This window comes from Hyaena hyaena, unplaced genomic scaffold (assembly GCF_003009895.1).
Source record: "Hyaena hyaena isolate Hyena2069 unplaced genomic scaffold, ASM300989v1 scaffold_479, whole genome shotgun sequence".
NCBI classification, from domain to species: Eukaryota; Metazoa; Chordata; class Mammalia; order Carnivora; family Hyaenidae; genus Hyaena; species Hyaena hyaena.
In genome coordinates this window covers 236342-256640 of record NW_024081107.1, presented here as the reverse complement: position 1 = coordinate 256640, position 20299 = coordinate 236342, and the positions used below count along the sequence as shown (strand labels likewise).

At 33.4% G+C, this 20299-nt stretch overlaps 1 protein-coding gene across 2 annotated transcripts in view; it reads left to right on the top strand.

The window, feature by feature from the left end:
• Positions 1–20299, top strand: part of UNC13C (unc-13 homolog C) — a 564606-nt gene that overhangs the window by 411521 nt on the left and 132786 nt on the right. For both annotated transcript variants that reach the window (XM_039254229.1, XM_039254228.1), the window contains one exon: positions 18578–18704. In XM_039254229.1, coding sequence (XP_039110160.1) covers positions 18578–18704 — 127 coding nt within the window. The remainder of the gene's footprint in view (positions 1–18577; positions 18705–20299) is intronic.

Here is a 20299-nt window from a genome sequence, read left to right as displayed (position 1 = left end):
CTTTGAATGGGTGAAATCAGGTATAATTCAGTTCCTTGTGGACTAGTTAGCTTAAATTGTAATATGGCTAGTTTAGCCATAGTAGCAGGAAGGGGAGGCAAAGTATATAGCTTTAGAAGAAGGAAGGTTGGTAAATGTGACAGAGGAAACTATGGAATCTAAGGGACTCTGTTGAGAGTGAGGAGAGGAGAGGTTTTCTTGGACGTTTGTGGAAAGAGAAGAACACTAGTATGAAATAATCTGAGAGCATAGGAGGCAAAGAACTTTGCAAAATTTAGGGATCACTTTCAGTACGAGAGCCCTTTTGAACTTTGTGGCAATCATTTCAGATAACAATAATTAGGATGGTCATATTTTTTCTGGTCATATTAAGTCACTGAGATAAAGGCAAGGAATAGATAAGTAATTGGATTTACCTTAGTTAGTGGGCCTTTGCCAGGTGAGTATGACAAAGACAAAGAGAAGCCGAGTAGAAGAGTGAGGATATATGTAAAAGAGAGATTATAATCATGGACCATCGACTTTCAATTAGGTAACGAGAAAGAAGAGTTATGAAGGAGGTCATTTATAGAGAAAATGTGTGGTTAAGTGGATATAAGAGTGAGATGAGGTAATAGTCAAAGAGTAGGATGCCTTTGTAAGCAAAGAGTGCTTGAAATTGAGATTTTGGAGGAATGGCGTTGCTGGTGATGATACGACCTAGGGTAGGTCAATGTAAAGGGATGACTGTGGTGCATAGGGGACAAGCCCAGTAAATGGAGCTCAGAATCTGAGAAACAGGGCACTACATAGGCCATAAATAGCCATCTAAATAGTTATTAATATCATGAAAAAATATAAGAGTGATGGGGAGGGGAAATATATGGTGGGCTAAGGAATGTAAATCCAATATTGATAGTAATTTCCAATAACTTTCTATAAAGATTACCATTAATGATATTTGAAAGTGTTTGATTTCCCATATCTTGTCAACACCAGTATTAGAAATATCCTTAATCTTTCTCAATCTCCTAGGTGAAAAACAGTGTCTTGGAATTGGATTGTCCTTGTCTAATGATGATTACAACTGATCATCTTTTTCTTTTCAGTCATTTGTATTTCCTTTCCCATTCATGTCCTTGCCCATTTTTTAAGCTATTATTTTTTATTAGCCATAGGAAAGAGATAAAGAAACTCCCTCTGAGTTTTCCAATTATTTTTATATTGATATTTTGGTTAAGTATTAATAATGTTCCAATTTTGAAAATAAGTGTTGCGAGCAAAATGACACAAAGACAAGACACACAAAAGACGGACAAAGACATAACTCCGGCCGGAGGGAGAAAACTCCCGGCAAGTCCCCTTGCGGTTTATTTTTATACCCCGGTAGCTGGATACATACTGAAATCTACAAAATGCATTCTTTTACCAAATAAGGACAAAAAGCCAAGCACATTCCAAGGACGGGGGCGGGGGGGAGCAAAGGGAGGAAGTGACCACAGCATGTTTACTAAGAGGCCTGCCCAGAACTCCAGCTTCTTCCTTATTTTTTAAGGAGGGCATGTTCCCTCGTATGCGAGCGGATCATTAACCTTGGATATTGTGTGCAGGCCTCTTGGCAGAAAATCCTGTTTGCAAGCATGATCTGCCCATGCAGAGAGTCCTGTTTGCAGGCACATCTCTGCTTCCTTAATCATTCTTTCTCATGGTCACTGTCGGGCTCCTACAATAAGTATTACGATTAAATATTTGTTAATTAGCATTGTAGATAAAGCATCAGGTTGAGGTAAGTGGTGTTTTTTGGATTTAATGGGGCTTTTTCTTCTAAAAGGATGAAAACTCATTGTATTTGAGTAAAACATAGTTTTGATAAGTCTTTAGTGGCTCTATTCAGCACAAGGCAGTGGACATATCTTAAGTTTAAATGCATTTTAACCAAAATTTCATTTGGCTACATTAGGTTCTCAATAGCAAACATATACATGTTACAAGGTAGTTCTACTTCAGATAAATTTGTTGGATTTTTCAGTATAAAATGAAAGTAAATCAGTGTACTGCTAAGGGTAAAATAACGTTATTGACTTTTTTCCTGACTGATGAAAAGATATTAAGGACTCACAAATGGAGCTCTTTTTAAAAGTAAATAATTTCAGAGTATTCACACATTGATTTTCTCTATATCTTAGAGCGTCTCCAATAACATGCTTTACTAAAATTTTCATTTATTGTCAGCTCTGAGGATAATGAAAGCTGATTTGCTATACAGAATATTTCTGTGTATTAAATTGATAATACATACCTGATGGCAGCTTTTGGTATCCTATGATTTCAGGATGTATTGATGTAGTTGTTCTTTGCTTTTTGGGTTTGTCTGTGAACTACTTCAACTTGAAAGAACAATAAATGAGCTGAAAGGAGACAGCTAATGAGATAATAAGGAGAGTAGGGGAAATCCCAGATTTCAAAGGAATTGCAGTATTTTGTGACTCCACTAATCTTCTAATCATCCTATATATTCTGTCACCAAGAATACGTCAGAAGATAATTTATTCTATGGTATACTATACATAGTTTACTTAGCTAATCCCTTGGATTAGAAATGAATTCTAATTCATTTATTCAAAGTTTTTGAGTTCCTACCTTTTGCAGAAACTGATGTATATATGTTGACATGATCAAAATAGGGATCTCATCATTAGAGTTTGCTTAGGGTAAGAGTTAATACGAAAATACAAGAAGCCATTAGCATGACTCCCCTGTTAAGCAAGAGGTCAGTATGGAACAGTACTAGCAAGTGATAATTTCCAACATTTATAATTGGTATCCCTGAAAACAAAACAAAGAAATAAAACTCTGAAACAGATTCTGTTAGAATTATTAGATTTTGAAGATAAAGAAAATACCAAGAGGGTGTCTAGACACAATGAACAAATGAACAAAGGGAAAATAATCGGTTGCCATCAGATACCTCAAGAAATACAAAAGGCAACATTAGTAACAGTGTTTTGAAGAAACTCAAGAGAAGAAACAGTAAACAAAGGATTGTATACCCATGAAACCTTCATGAGTAATCTGTTAGTAAGAGAGTTTTATCCATCAAAGATGACCAAGGACACTCCAGCTAAAGAATTTATGGAGAGCACTTAATTGATTTAGCTGTAGAGCTATGACTAAAACAAAGATGATCAAGATAGGGTCAAGGGGAAAAACAACATATAAATGTTGTATAGATAGATACATAGATACATAAGTAGAGAGAAAGAGAGAGAGGTGTGTGTGTGTCTGTGTGTTCTGACAAAGAAAAATATACTATTGATATATATGTGTCAGTTATTAGATCACAAAACATTAGAAATTCTATGTGGTAAAAATATAAAAGAATACCCTGACCAAAATGCAATAAACTAGATATTAAAAATGAAGAAAGGTCCTAACTGAAAATTAAAACATGCTTTTTCTATTCTTAGATGAAAGAAGAAATAAAAACTCAAATTACAGAATTTAGAAAAAAAAATAATAAAAGTATTACATGGGTTTATCGGTTATATTTTCAGTACTGATAGAGGAAATACTTAGTTCTAAGCACTTGGATCAATAAAAATGTAAGATAGAAAATACATGAGTTATATTCTCAACTTAAAAATCTAATAGAAAAATAACAAAGTAAGCCAAAAGAATTAATAAGGAAGAAGATAATAAAGGTAAAAGCAAATGATGTAGAGACAATAAGTAAAAATTCTAGTTTATGAAAAATTAGAATAATTTTCAGCTAATTTAGTGAAGAGGAGAAAAAGCACAGATATATCAAATAAAATATTTTAAGTGAAAAATAGCCCCTGAAAATTTCTTTAAAAGAAAAAATTCAGAAGAGACTACTCCACAAAACTATATACAGATAAAGCTGAAAAACTAAATGAAATTGGTAATTTCCTAGAAAAATACAAAATTTCTTTGGAAATAGATCAGTTTAAGCCTTTTCTTTTTTTACTGACCACATTTAACAAACTGATGCAAAAGCGTTAAATATTAGCAGACAAAATCCAAATCCATACTGCAAAAATAATTCATCATAGTCTAATGGCATTTAGTTCAAGGATGAAAGGTGTTATGGTCTGAATGTTTGTGTCCTTCAGATTTCATTGAAACCTCAAGCCCAATATGATACTTTTAGGAGGTGAGACTTTGGGGAAGTAATTAGGTCATGAGGGTAAAGTCCTAGTGAGTGTGATTATTGCCTTTTTTTTTTTTTTTTTTTTAATTCTCTAGGGTGGAAGTGGCGCCAGAGTAGTTCAGTCAGTTAAGCATCCATCTGTGACTTCTGCTCAGGTCATGATCTCACAGTTTATGAGTCAAAGTCCTGTATCAGGCTCTGTGCTCTGTTAGCTTACACATAGCTGACAGCACAGAAACATGACCACATTGGTGCCTTGATCTTGGACTTCCCAGCCTGCAGAACTGTGAGAAATGTTTGCTGTTTATAAGCCACCCAATCTATGATTATTTTGTTCTAGTACCCAAAACAGACTAAGAGAAAACGCTAATTTAATATTAGGAAACCCGTTAATATTATAGAACATATTAATAGATACAAGAAGAAGTGTAAGATAATCTTCATAGATGCTAAAAAATGAATATAACAAAATTTAGTACACATTGCTGAAAACATTAAAGAAAATAGAAGTTAATTAATATTTTCTTAACGTATTTCAAGAACTAGCTTTAGTGGCAGGATATGACATTGTTTAGTCCATCCTTTATCTCCATTTTTCAGAAATAATGAATATGTAATATTCTACTTTGATATAGTACTAAAATTATATAAAGATTGCACAAAAGTATAATGGACTGTCATTCTTTACTCAGACCCAATAGTGGTTAATATTTTTGCCAACTTTGCATTATGTCTCTATTTCACATTTTTATCCTACATTCCATATATTTCGTATATGCACACAAATATACGTAGACATACAAACATAATTCTCATTATATATTATTAATTCTATGTAATTCTTATATGTTTATATAATTCTATGTATAATGTAATTATATATAATTCTTATATATGTTCATATGTCTGTATATGTTTGTGTTCAGATATGAAATATATGGAATGTAGGATATAAATGTGAAATAGAGACATAATACAAATTTGACAAAATATTAACCAGTGTTGGGTCCGAATAAAGAATATATGAGAGTCCATTATACTTGCAACTCTTATATAATTTTTGTATTATATCAAATTAAAATATTACAAATTTCATTACTTCTGAAAAATCGAGATAAAGAATGGACTAAACAATATCATTTACTGGCACGATCATATCTAGTTTATGCTTTTTATCCTATTTAACTAAATTAATAGCCTTCTCATGTGGTAGTTCTTAGAACCATGATAACTGTTACTGCCATTTATAAAGTATATTTCAGTGACAGCATTCATATACTGTTAAATCACTGGATTTCCCCCTCTCTACCCCCAAAAAACTGAAAGGAAGGTATAGTTACAGTCCCCTTTACTGTAAAAGGAAACAGACTTCTTGGGGCAAAATGGCTTGCCCAAACTGACAAGACCAGTAATTGATACAGTGAAGACTGAGGCCCATGTCTTCAGGCTTCCTTGCTCTCTGGAGTTCACTAATATATCTATAACCCAAAGAACAGATTAGTTTTCTATACACTGTTGTTTAAACGTGGGGACCCTGTCCTAGGCCCCCTTTGTATCCTCACAGCATGAAGAATAGTGGTTTGTATATCAGAATCCATAGGACTTGTTGAGTGGAATTGAATTACAGTGTAGCATGAATAAATAGAGAAAGAGAAAATAAGAAAAGTCTGCACTTAGTCTCTATATTGATTGTATTCATCTGAACTTTCACATAAAAAGTAAAATTTGTTAGCTTAAACAATGATAAAGATAGATAAATGAGTACATGTGGAAGATGGATTACATAAAAGTAATGTTTAAAAAGTAATTAAAAGATACAAAATATTTTTCTAGCATATGTATTTGTTCTTACCAGTCATCTTTTTTGAAAGTTAATTCGCATTTAGGATATGATAAGATTCAAGGATGCCAGGATTCAGGAATGCAGAATGTGCCTCTACACTGGGTGCCTCAGTGGTACTTGGGTAGATCCTTGTGTTTGAGTTCCCTGTAACAATGACAGTAGTTGAAAAGCACATAAGCTGCGAGCATCATAGAAATTCCAGTGACATCCCTTTCTTGACACTGACATACTTATAATACCGGTTTTAATGTCTTTGAAATGTTCTAACCATCTCTTTAGGGGTGAAATCCCAGATCAGTATCCAGCTTGGTCATTCTCCTAGTTTAACATCCATGAGCTTCTCCTTCACTGGATGATGCCATCCTGGAATCCTGGATGTCCATCATTCTGGGTCACATGAGGACTCCTTACTAGTATTTATAACTTTCAGGTGATAATTCTATTGATGTTAAGTTCTAAGTACAGGAAAGATGCCAAGGTATTTGTATCTTTCATACTATGTCTAGTGTGACATTGTCTAAACATACTGCAGTTGATATGCAACTTCTGTGTTCATAAATCTTTAAGTACATGAAATACTTTTAATTGCTGATCATTGCCTAAAGGATACAGTTTATTTTTACTAAGTAAACATTTTATTGAACTATACGATACCTAACGTGCACAAAACATAGGTGTCCAGCTGGATAAATTTTCATACACTGAACTTATTAACTGAACCTCAAAAGTCTCCACCATCTTCTTTCCAGTCAATACCTAATCCTGCTAATAAAATTATTCACTACCTTGACTTCTAACGCCATAGAGTGTTTTGCCTATTGTGGAACTTCCTTTAGATCCAGTCATAGGGTACATTCCCTTTTGTGCACTAAGCATTATTTTTTTGCAGGGGGAGAGATTTTACACATAAAAATGTTTGATGCATATTATTGCATACATTTATATTTTGTTTTATTCTTGCTACTGTTTTGCATTCCAGTGAACAAATATATAGCTGTTAATGCATTTTACTGTTGAGGTATATTTGGATAATTTCCGATTTTAGGCTATTATAAATTGTGCTGCTATGAATGTTCTTCCAATAAATATGTTCACTGAAAAAAAATACATATAAAAGAAGATATGAGTGTATATATGTGTGTGTGTGTGTGTGTGTGTATATATATACATGTATATATATATATATATGACAGATATATATCTGTCATGGATATACCTAGGGAGTGAATTTACTGGGTCATAGGGATCCATATGCTCAGTTTAGTAGATATTGCAAAAATAGTTTTCCAAAATAGTTATAATAATTATCTCTCCAACCAACAGTATATAAAAGTTTCAATTTACTTCTTCACCAACTTTGTATGGTCTTTTTCTTTTTCGTTCTAGCCATTTTGGTAGGTATGTATTGAAGGCTCAGTTAAAATTGTGGTTTAATATCCACTTCCGTGATGACTAATAAAGTAGACTATTTTTTATAGGCATATTGGCAACTTGGTCTTTTGTAAACCGTCTTTTCAATACTTTGCCCATGTTTTCACTGAGTTGTCAGATATAATATTTTAAAAAAATTTATATATTGTAGATGTTAGCCTTTTGTTGGATATTTGTATTGCACATATTTTCTCTCAGTCTATGGCTTTTTTACTCTCTTAATGTCTTTAGATAAATAGAAATTCTTGATTGTAACTGTAATGACTTTCTTGTTAATGCTATTTTTGTCCTTTTAATTAATCTTTTTCTATCTAAAGACATGAAAATAATCTCTCCTGTTTTCTTCTAAAAGCTTCTTGATTTACTTTTAAATTTTAGATGTAAAGTCCACCCAAAATTTGGTTTTTGATAAGTTGTAGGACACAGCAGAAAGAGCTTAGACCCTGAAATCAGATCTAAAAAATGAAACAGAAGTATTTAAATTGCATGCTCAAGAGTAGACAAAGCATAGTTTCTTGGAAGTCATTTTAAATGATGATGCAAATCTATTTATTGACTTGGGAAAATGTTGAGTGAAGGGACTGGGTTATATAACAAACTACATAAATTGTACACGTATATTTAGAGATACATAATTCACAGAGCATTATATTCCAGGGTATTGAGTCATAATTTAATAGCAAATTTGTGAATCATGGTATTTCTGGTAATCCTTATTTCTTCTGTGACCTTTCCTGTACTGTTTGAATTTTTACAGTGAATATATATCCTTATTTCCAAAATAAACATGAAAAATCATTCTTATTAAAATACAAACAAGTACTTAGAGGAAGAAAGTCATCCAGAGATAACCACAGTAACTTTTGGATCTCTCCATTCAACATTTTTCTTGGCATATGTTGGTGGTAGCTCTTTCAAACTTTAATAAAAATTGTAATTCCTGTTTAATTAGATTTCTGAATCTGCCATAAGTCTGGCCTAAGAGAAAGGCTTTAACATAGAAAATCCTTGTGTCTAATAGATTTATTTCTATAATGAAAAATAATGATTCATGATAAAAATGTATGGCTTCTCAGCTTTATCCCCAGCTGTTAGGAAAGAAGGAACCAATCCCACCTCTTCCAATAAACCACATCTGGTTTATTAGTGGAACCAGACGGTTTCACTATAATTACTGTGCCTTCCTGTCAAAAATAAGACTGACTATACAGTTCTTTAGTCCTTAGCAGGTTTTCTTCTCATGACTCTGTAGATATTGTTATCACATTCTACTGAATAGAAAACACACAACCAGCCTGCTTTAATTTTTTATGTTTGTTTTTCTGTTTAGAAGCCTGTACGAATTTTGTCTGTATTCTGTCCTTCAGACATTTTGGCAAAATGTATCTATTCACTAATATCTAGATGTGAGTATCTTTTCATTAATGGAGAATTCCCTAACATCATACTTGTTTTCCCCTCTGTCACACTGCAAGATAGTTTTCTTGTGCCTTTTATTACTGATTCTCTCATTTGTTTGACTTTTTTCTATCATGCTGGATGTCTAACAGAAGTCTCTCTTATTTCCTTGTCAATCATTCATTCTAAAATTTTCCGGTCTAACAATTACCCCTTCATCCTGGAAGATTTTATTAAGCTTTTCTTCAAATTACTGATTTGTTTTCCTAAATTTTCTATTTTGCTCATTACTGTTTCTAGTTGTAATTTTTTTATCTTTTTAAATTTTTAATGTTTATTTATATTTGAGAGAGACACAGAGCATGAGCAGGGGAGGGTAAAAGACAGAGAGGGAGATACAGAAACTGAAGCAGGCTCCAGGAGCTGAGCTGTCAGCACAGAGCCTGAAGTGGGGCTCGAACTAGGTAACAGTGAGATCATGACCTGAAGTTGGACACTTAACCAACTGAACCACCCAGGCACCCGTCTAGTTGTATTTTTTAAATCAGGCATTTGTTTTTGAAAATGTAAGCTGTACATGGTTGAAACAATCAGTGCAAATGAATATTGTATGAAAAGATTATCTTTGTTATCAGACCAGTCTTCCCTAAAGATTATCACTGTTTTCAATTTCTTGTGTAATTCCAGGAATGTTCTAAGCCTACACTTGTATGTATGTATTTATGTACACACACACACACATCTTTTTCTTTTTCATACCAGTGGTAGAATACATTCATACTCTCCAACACCTTGCTATTTTACATAACAATGTAATTTGGGGCTAATATTATATAAACACATTTCAATTAATGTCATTTTCTGTTATAATTTTATTGTTTTAAATGAAGTGGGTATATAAAACATACCTATTTTTCTATAGTAGTATATATTTAGACCATATTTAATATTTTGCTAATTAAATACCTATAAACCCCTACTTTTTGTTTATATGTGCTGATACATTTGTAAGTAGATTTCTAAGAATTAGAATTGCTTGAAAAATCCATGCATTTAAATTTTGAAATATATCGTCAATTTTTCCCTAAAAAGCAAAACTTCATATATTATCTATATATGAACTTATATATTTTTTTTATTTCTTGTAGACAGATAAATATAACATTAAATTTTTATTCCTTTAAGTATAAATGAAGTTAGGCATTTTTCATATGTTTAAAGGCTATTTTCTCTTTTGAGAATTACCAAAGAAGTTATTAAAAAGTTAAAAAAATCAGTTTTATCCTGAAAAAGAATATCAACTACAAGTTACATTTAAATAAGTAATGAGAAAAATTACAGGGAGCTACAAGAAGTAAAATCCATAAACATTTAAGTCTTTTAAGAAAAAGTTACAAGAAACATTATTGCAATAATAGGTATAAACTTCTGAGAACTACATGAAACTGATTATTTGTTAGTGGCTTATGTGAGTTATGTATGTGGGAGTAAAGTTGTTTATATCCACCCTGAACACGCCTGATCTCATCTGATCTCGGAAGCTAGATGGGGTTGGGCCTTGTTAGTACTTGGAGATGGGAGACAATACTTAATTTAAAAACTTACTGACAAAAGTAAACAGGACCTTTGATTTTACTACAGACAGTTTGACCTTTTACGACAAAGCAGTGGCTTTTTCCCCATGAGAAGCTAATAGAATAGCAAACTTATAGACCAAGTTTAATGTTGAGCAGGTCCTATACTGGTCTAATCGATGACCTACTCCATTCTCAGCAAGACTGAGGAGAAAATGACAGAATAGACCTGGCAAAAAAAGTCACATACAGTCTTTCCATTCTCTTATCTATCAGTCTATCCATCCACTTATGGTTCTAAGCAGACAAGACAGTGTGGGGAAATCAAAATTTTATTAAATTGCCCTATTTGTTCTTAAAGAATTTATCTAGGAAGAGAAGAGGGTACGGGCCTGATTATGTGATGGAAATACAGACAACCAAGATTAGATCCCAGGTCTCACCACTTCAACCAGGATCATCACTGTTCCCACCCACATCTAAGACGTCCCACCCACTGCTTGTTCTACTGCAGTAGCCTTCTTTATACCCTCCTGTTGCCTCCAAACATCAACCAAAATGATATTTTACAAATGTAAATGACACCAGAATCCTCCAGTGTTATTGCATAACTCTTAGGAGGAGAGGTCCTTATTCATAGGCTACAAGATCCTATGTGATTTGCCCTTGGATTTTCCCTGAAATCAGCTGTCACCACTCACACCCACCCAGCTCTGTGTTAGCCACACTAGCCTCCTTGTATCTCTTTGAACTTGTCATCCATGCTCTTGTTTCATGAGTTGGCAATTAATTTCAGTAGCTTTTCATGGTGCCCTATATTTTACCCTTATATTCCAGCCTTTTGGCCATCTCTGATTTTGAATGATCTTTCTCATCCCTTCCCACTTTTTCCCTTACAACTATCCATCTCTAGGTTCCTAGTACCAGATTATATGGTCTTGCCTCCATACTGTTCCCTGATTTTTCAAGGCCATAAACTAGTATGTTCTCTGTTCTGGGTGTTATAGAAAAGTAGCTCCACATACTGAGTTGGCATCAGAACACATCAGAGGTATAGGAATTTGTGTCATAGATGAAGATTATAGATGAAGTGTTGGTGTTGTGCTATTTAAATTTGGCAAAGATAATTTTAAAGTAAAGGTGACCAAATTGCATAGCTCATTAGTGGATGATTTTTTCCCGAAATGGAGAAAGTTCAAGTTTTGGATGACACTGAGAGGGGTCAAGAGGTTTGAGTTCCACTGGAAAGAACTGATCTTATTCTAAACCCACCAGTCTAGATTTGTGTGTTGATATATGTCTAAACTCACCACGGATGTATCAGAGTGTGTGTCTATGAAGTATGTCTGCTTCCACATAATTCCTGGTTTAATGTGCCTGGAGAGCCTAGATTCATTCTGGGATTCTGCTGAGAGATAGGTTGCTTTTATGGTGAGAACTATTAGCTACTCCCTTGCAAAGGTAAAACTGCCTCTAGAATCAGTTTTAGTGGTAATGGAGTAAGGCAGATCTTATTGGCTTTTCTGTTTCCTAGTGTTTTGCTAAGGCTGGGTTATCAGAAATGTTTCATGAAATAAACTGGTATTTTTTCTTACTCTAAAAAAATTAATATTTGTTCCTTTGTAGTCATTGAAGCTAAGAAAGTTGATTATAATAACTTACTGTTGTACTTAATCTTTTCTCTTGTTGGCTGATTTTCCTCCCTGGAAGTTGTACGTTGGTCCAAAATACTTTTTGCTAACATGTTATATATATATTTTTTAATTTTTATTTTATTTAGAGCTTTAAAGCTTATTAATACTACAGTTAATACAAATTTATTATTACCTTTAATAGATATTTGCATGTGTCTATGATCTATATAATTTTGAAACATTTATTTTTAGAACCAAAGGTTCTGGGTGATATGGTTTTAGGTTTATAAGCACACAGTATCTCACAAAACATGTCATTGGGCCCCTAATACCAGTTTATTACCTGATATTCCTTCCAGAGCTTCCATACCATGACCTCTTAAATAAGAGCATAAAATACTCACAGGGATGTTTAAGATAGTCCTACAAAATTGTACACTACCAACTATAGGAGAACTCTGTGCTTATGCAATAAAACTAAGAACTGAGAGCTAGAAAATTACACTTTGATGGTTGTGGCAGCACCTTCACTTTTGGCATGAGAATAGGTTGAGTGTATGCCACACCATCCAATATACTAAGACAGAATTGTACATTTTTACATTATACATAGAATCCCATGCATAAACATCAACTTTCAGAAAAGATGGATTCTTTTCAAGTAAATGCTAGTAAATACCATGTAAAGGAAAATAGGCACATACTTCCAAATTGCCAAGCTTCTTTGCACAATTTTAGCAAACTACTTTTATACTGGTAATAAAATATTCATATTTATCATTGCAAGTCAAAGATTAAACTTTGTACAAAATCATTGTACTGCAATTTGGAAAACTAATTAAATGTTTTACCTGGTAGATGTAATAAGCTAGTTAAATCTTTGTTGCCAAAATTAAAAATGTAGGATTGTTGGCTAAATAAATTCTGGGAGTCATTTACCTTCTAGAAGATAAATGTAATTTTGTCAGTGCGGTGTAGCACTAAGCAGGGGAAAATTTGAGTGGAATTAAAGATAATTTGAATATTTTTGAATTTGATATGATTTCATACATTGATATTTGGTAGGAGGTAGTTAGGATGTAATTGTAGTTTATTTGAATTGTTCCTTTATAATATATAATTACACATTATGGAAAGGATATATAAAGACACAAAAACAGGCATGTAGATTTTGGAACAATAGCAGCTCACTTTTTATAGAGTTATTTAAGTGGTAATAATAACTACTCAGAATAGAGCAGAAAGCCCACAAGTACGAAATAAGGTTGACAGAATAATAAGAAGTGACATTATTCTATCCACAAACCCTGTGTGGCTTTACTTCTATGATTATTCCTCTTTCAGAGCCTATTTGTTTTCTTAACATAAACTTAACAAGTTTGATTAACTGATTTCCTATGTGACGCTGATTGAATTCATATTGGGGTCTGCTAGAGGTAGTTTCACTAACATAGTTCCACAGGGCAAGGGGTTAGCCTGAATATGTATATCCATGTATACAGATATATGTATATACATATATAAAAGTATTGGAACTTAGAAAGCAGTTTGGAGGTTAACTAGCAAGTGGGTCTCAATCTTTAAACCTTTTTGTAATACAATAAAATGTAATTCCAGGTAGCCTAACTCCATAACAAACAATATAATACATTTTCAATTTGTTTATTTCTCACTTATGTAAGCCCAAGTAGGTATTTCTGATTCAGCGACTCTCTTCTGAGAAATGGCTCATGGACCCAGACTTTTACCTTCTAGTGGCTCTGTAATTCCATAGAGCCTTGATATCCTCAGTTGAATCTTCTGCATCTGGCAAGCAAATGAGGGAAAAGAGGATTATTTCACAGTGGGTGTTTCAAGGCAAGACTAGAAACGGCATGCCTTGCTTTGACCCAAAATTTAGTTATAGGCCCCGCCTATTTCAAGAAATGTTGGGAAATATGGTTTGGTTGTATGCCTGTGAAGAAAAGGACATGGTTTGGTAGCCAAGTAGTTAAATCCACCACTAATACTGAGGTTTATGATGATTACAAATCACTGCTAAAAATGTTTAAATTATAATTAATATTTGCTACTTAAAGATAAATATCACAAGTGGGCCTTATTATACAGAAGCATACCGTTTCCAATTTTGTTTGCATTTTCCTGAAGATCAAGCCTACATCACCAACTAACTCAATAAACTGAAAACCTCTTGCTGTATCAGCTGAAGTGCATAATGCATGTAAAGATGTCAGTTATTCTTGTTGAGTTAGCAGAATATGAAAACAGATGGTACTGGTCTCCTGTTTCAACCCACAGATAGCAGTAAATATCAGTTGATAGTGTATGAGAAATATGACTTTGAGGGATAGATAAGAATTGATATGGATGGAAAGCATTTCTGTAAGGAGGAAACTAATAGTAATCTTCTAGGTTTATTTTCTACAAAGAGGCTGATAAAACTCTGATAGTTTGAGCTATTCTGTCAGGTATATTCTTAGAAACTGGAGTATGTTCTCTAGAACAGTACTAGATTTCATTTTGTGAAAGAATCACTGGTATCCTTCCTATCTCCTTTCCCATACTGATGAACAAGGGAGAAACCTGGGAAGTGAGGAAGAAGAGAAAGTGGCCTGGCTACTATGGGGCTACAGAAAATGCGATATATAGAGGTTATTGTTTTCTGGAACTGTGGGAACAGCAGGAGTGAGGGGAATGTAGGAATTCAGGAAGCTTTCAGAGTCAAGGAGAATAAGTTGGTGGTGTTCTGTATGTTCTGAACAGAGTACCCAAATAGGGAGGGAGGAAAGACTTCTGTACTTATGGAGAAGTGAAGTGTTCATGGATTATGCAAGTAAGTTGAAAGTCTTACCTGAAAAACTGACATGCTTACCTGAAAAACTGACCTGCTTTCTAAAGTCAAGAGATGACTTCATTGTAGGGAGCAAAGATTGTTAACCTACTTCTTTTTATGGTACAATATAAATTTAAGGTCCACTCAAACTTACTACTAAAACATGTAAAACCCTGAGGAGAGAGAAGTTTTAAAAAACCCAAAGTCTTATTTGAAGACACAGAATTTCATGGACACATATATATTAAATAGTACTTCTTCAAAGTAAAATGTCTTGTTTTACATGATATGTGTCCTTTGATTCAAATTCCTCTTTGTGCAATGAACCACTAATCACAAATCACTTCTCTATTTAAGTGTTCACCCAAAGCACAAAATTGGGGCTAAATTAATGTCTTCCAAGAAACAGCATTCCCTTCAGCATATCAAATCATGGTATTTGCCATGTTGTATTATACGTAGTATTTTATGTCACCCTTCCTGAGGTCTGTGCACATGGGTCCTTCATCTTTATATCCATGGTTCCTCCTATGTGATCTACACAGTATAAATGTTTAATGAACATTCTTGGTATTAGCTCGAACTGGGTTACCCTTACCTTCAGGATTCTCTTAATGTGCAAACACTCTTGGAAGAAGTAACACATCAAGTCAGATTCACCCATAATATTTGCAAAGTCAAGAGCACACATGGAGCCCCACATACCATAGACCTAAATATTTATAATTTGTAAATCAAGCTAACAAACTGTCGAATACAATGTAGTTCTGTCTTCCTAGCTCAACAAATAAATGTGCTTTTATATTGACAAGATTAAAAAATTATGCAACAGTTTTTCTTTAATATGCCAAATGTTGGCAAAATATCAAAAATAAAACAACTCAATTATTAATATGTATTCTTAGGTGTTCTGGATGGCAGTGTTTAGGTTTCAAAGTAAATCTATAAGTGTCATAAATTATATTTTTCTTTCAGAAAAAGTGTATTTTCATCTTTATTTCAGCACAGTTACTAATTAGGCAGTTATAAAAAATATTTTACATGTTTTCCATTCTTTTTACAGTTATGCCAAATACTACAACCTTCTCCAAGTCACATGATGTCTGCTCTCTTTAATTTTTTCCTGTTTTAAAACTTTTAAGTATAGGGGTGCCTGAGTGGCTCAGTTGGTTGATCATCTGACTCTTGATTTTGGCTTAGCTCATGATCCCTGGGTCATGGTGTCCAGCTCCTCATCAGACTCTGCACTGAGTATGGAGTCTGCTTAAAATTCTCTCTTTCTGTAAAATTTTTTAAAAAATGTATCTTGTCACTGAACTTTTTTTACATTTTAAGCCTGTTTTGTTCTTTTCTGAGATACACTTGCATTAGTATCAGTTTACACACATTCTTAATATTTAAAGGATTAAAAAATAAGATATTATTGCTTTCAAAATGGACCTGAATAAATATGTAATTTAATATAAACCATTCATACAAACATTTTTAAATTATTTCCAAATATGCTTTCAGATATAGTTCATATATAGTTTGCAAAAAACTCTTTTCTTCTAAGATATTTAAAAATATTTATTAAAATGAGGACAAAATGCAAATTATCATTTCATAAATTTTTTATGTAAATCATTTGAATAAATTAGAGTTAGATCTTATAAATTTAAATTCCAAAAATAAAACTGTTGATAATTCTAGAAGTCAGTACTTAGCTACTTGGCAAAGAATATCTAGCTTCATATATATTACATCTAGAACCACACATACACAAATTTTGAGAGTCATATGAATAATTTAGTATTCAGAATATTTCCCAGCCAGCAGGTACACCTGTTTTGCATGCCTCATTGATTCATGAGGGCCTTCAAATGCATAAACTGAAACCAAAGAAAATGGGTACTTCTTAAAACTTGTAAATAATACTTTGTTATGCAATAATCTGTTGCATTTATGCCATCCAGAGAAAGAACTGGTGAATTAGTTTGTCCTTTCTCTTAGTTAAATGCTTCCATAGCTCAAATTTCGTCCTGTACTACAAAGCAGTATCTATTTCTCTTGTCCGCAGTGGCAGTCTACAAGCCTTAGTAGCATCTGGACACAGTCACCTTTTGTTTGTAGGATATAGAACAAAAGATAGTCCAAAGTGTTTCTGTGAGCTTACAGGGTGTTAATCAAAAGAGCAGGTGGTGTTAGTCACAAAAGTAGATGTTTAGGGTTCTGGCTCACTCTGCTGGCACCACGTGTGAGATCCCAAGTGATCAAGGAATCACAATCTAATTTTTTAGTTTGTATTTTGACAAGTAGAGTCTTCTTAATGTGTGGGTCCTAAGACAAGGGTCTTCTTTTATCTGGGTTTGAAGGTAGTGTTATATTAAATTCCTACCTATGAATTTATCAACTAAATGTCTCCTCTTAAGGTGTGGAGGGATACTAGACATCTGAGGAGAAGGGTAAGGGGGAATTAACATGAAAAGAAAGAATGAGATAAATTTGGAAGGAGTTGAAGCAAAACATTACTTCATAATTTTGTGTGAGAGTTTAGTGTATAAGTACTAGTTTATTCTTGTTTTTATGTATATTTGTGTGTTTTTCTTTCTCTCCCTCTCCCTTTCTCTGCTCTACAAATTGTCTCGAATTAATCGTTGTTTAGATAATTTGAAAATGTTCATTTTGGGGTTGTATTCCCTCTTGTGTTGATCATTGGTATTTAAGTCCCTCTGTAGTTAAGTTTTAGAAAACAGATGTCCTCAATTTGTGTATAACAATTTAACTGCTTAAATTAGTATTTTCGGTCTGAAATGTAAAGTATAGGATGTTTCCACTATACATCAAAGATCTTTGCTTAAAAACCATTCACAGACTTCATCTAGAACTTGTCAGAGAACACTTCAGCATATAGTCTGGGATATTTGATTATGTCTATTATTGTAGCCAAGATTGGCAGTGATATTAATATTGGGAGAGGAGAAGCAGAGATAAACATGTTCAGTAATACTATTACTTGTCACTGTTCCCCAGTACTATTTATCCAGATTTAAAAAAGAAAAGAAAAGAAAAAGAAAGAAGAAGAAACACTTTTAAGCTATACTTTCTAAGCTAGAGGAAAAAAAAGTCACATATTAGGAAATTCTGCTAAAGAAATGTCAAAAAAGCCACAGGGTGCAAAATAATTTTAGCTGAACTTAAAAGGGGAAGAAGAAGTCATCTGACTTAGAAGTTAGTTATATTTCCTCTCCTTTTCAACTCTTAATTCTTTCAGTGTTAAATATCCAAACCAGAAATGTGGTCTACTCACTCACATTTCCAGTCTTTATCAAAGATTATGTCTCCTAGTTTGATTCATGTTTTATCCATGCTTAGAGTTTTAGTTCTTCCTAGAACTTTGCATCAGGCTAAAAGTAGTCAAAATATGAAAGCATGCAAATAAGTATAAAAATTTTGGTATGTTCTAACACTACATCAGAATTCTCACCTTTTTTGGGAAGGCACTTTAGAACATTCAAGCTACTTCTCATTACTACTTGAACTATTCTACAGAGGACATAGGATGCTTTTTGCATTTCGTAAAATTTCAGGTCTGTCTTTAACAATTCACTTTGCTTTTACCTCAACTACACTATTCTCCTCCTTTTTAAAATACTACTGATAAAAGTAGATTGGAATACAGCAGAATTGTTGGCAAACCAAACTTTATTAAATGTTTGATTTTATCTATTACAGAACATGAGAAGCAGCGGTTATGCAAGAGCACCGATTATATGAATTTGCATTTCAAAGTGAAATGGTTCTATAATGAATACGTGCGAGAGCTTCCTGCCTTCAAGGATGCTGTTCCTGAATACTCCTTGTAAGTAGTGATTTTCACCCCCAAGTTCTCAATTCATAGTCTTGTAAAAATTACACCTGAATTATGCAGCCCTAAAATTTCTTCTCATAGTCTTTGCATGGATGCAGACATTTCTATTATAAAATTAACATTAAATGACTTGCATTTCTTAGGGACCATATTTAATTGAATTTTGTTACATTTTTCAACTGTGTCTTACTTGGATATTCAATTCAAAGAAAGAGAAAACAGGATATGGCTCACAAAATGAGATTATTTTCTGTGAAAATGCTCAAACTCAGATTTTATTGGTAAAATGAAGGTATTTGCATACTGAGCATTATAATCAGATTTTTCTCTTTAATTCAAACTGAAAAATATCTTAGAAATGCATTTTTATAAAATAAAAGCTATAATTAAACAGGTAACATTTTCATAAACATGCCTGTACCAAATACATTTCCTAAGCACACAGACCTGTAATACTCTGCATCTGATATTGATCAGAATTCTATTTAATTCTATTGATGAGGGTCTTCCGTATGCCAGGCACCCTCCCAAGAGCCATAGGACAATAGTGAATGGGATAAAGACCACTACCTGGAAGAATGTTGCACTTGATGAGATACTAATAAGTACAAAATTCATGATAAAGCAAAGCAAAATTAAATAAGCACTAATTCACGGAGCACGAGCACAGTGCTGTGGGTTCTTACAGAAGAGAGATACTACCCTATGCAGGACTCTACATAATCTTTATGGATAGAGTAGAATTTGATGTAGACTTTGAAAATTTGGTCAGTTTTTGGCAAGAGAAGCATTTAGTTTGAAGGGTACGTTATGGGCATTATTATGGAAGTAGAAATATATGGGCTATGGCCCATGGGAAATCATGCCAATCTAGTGGGGTATAGGATATGTTTACAGAATGAGTAGATAGGAAAAATAGTTTTGAACTAGATTATTGTAAATAAATGCTATGAAGCTTGCCCCACATTCTTCCGCATTGTGGGCATTGGAAGACACAGAGAATGGGGAACAGAGAAGAGATTTACAAGTAGCAAGTAATGTAATGAATTTCCATTTAGTATGTTTTTTCTCATACTAGTTTATAAGGTACAATGAGATACTAGCGGGATAAGTTAAAAGTCTATGTACATTAGAGAGTTATTGTACTAAGAATGTAAAGGGTGAGTATGTGTGGGAGGAAAGATTTCAAAGATAGAATTTACATAATTTGTCAACTAAATATATATCAGGCTAAAAATAGGGAAGCGTTAAACATGAAGTATATATGCCTTAGCAGCTGGTATTATCGTTGGCTTGGAATAGGGAAGTAAAAGAGAGATGCTATTAGCCAGACACTTCTGCTTTGGCTCTGTCTAGGCTAAAATACACTAAAATCAGACTGACATGCCCACCGAAGACCAATATAAAAGCTGAATAAAATTAAATTGTATCAGAGAAAAATCACGGCAACCAGGAATTGAGAAGCTATGGTCCTGAGAAAAGAGAAAGGAATTGAGGTGATTCCTGTATTTGCTGCAGGTGTTTTTTTGTTGTGGGGTTTTGTTTGTTTGTTTTGGTTTTGGTTTTGTTTTCTCTTTCTCTCCATT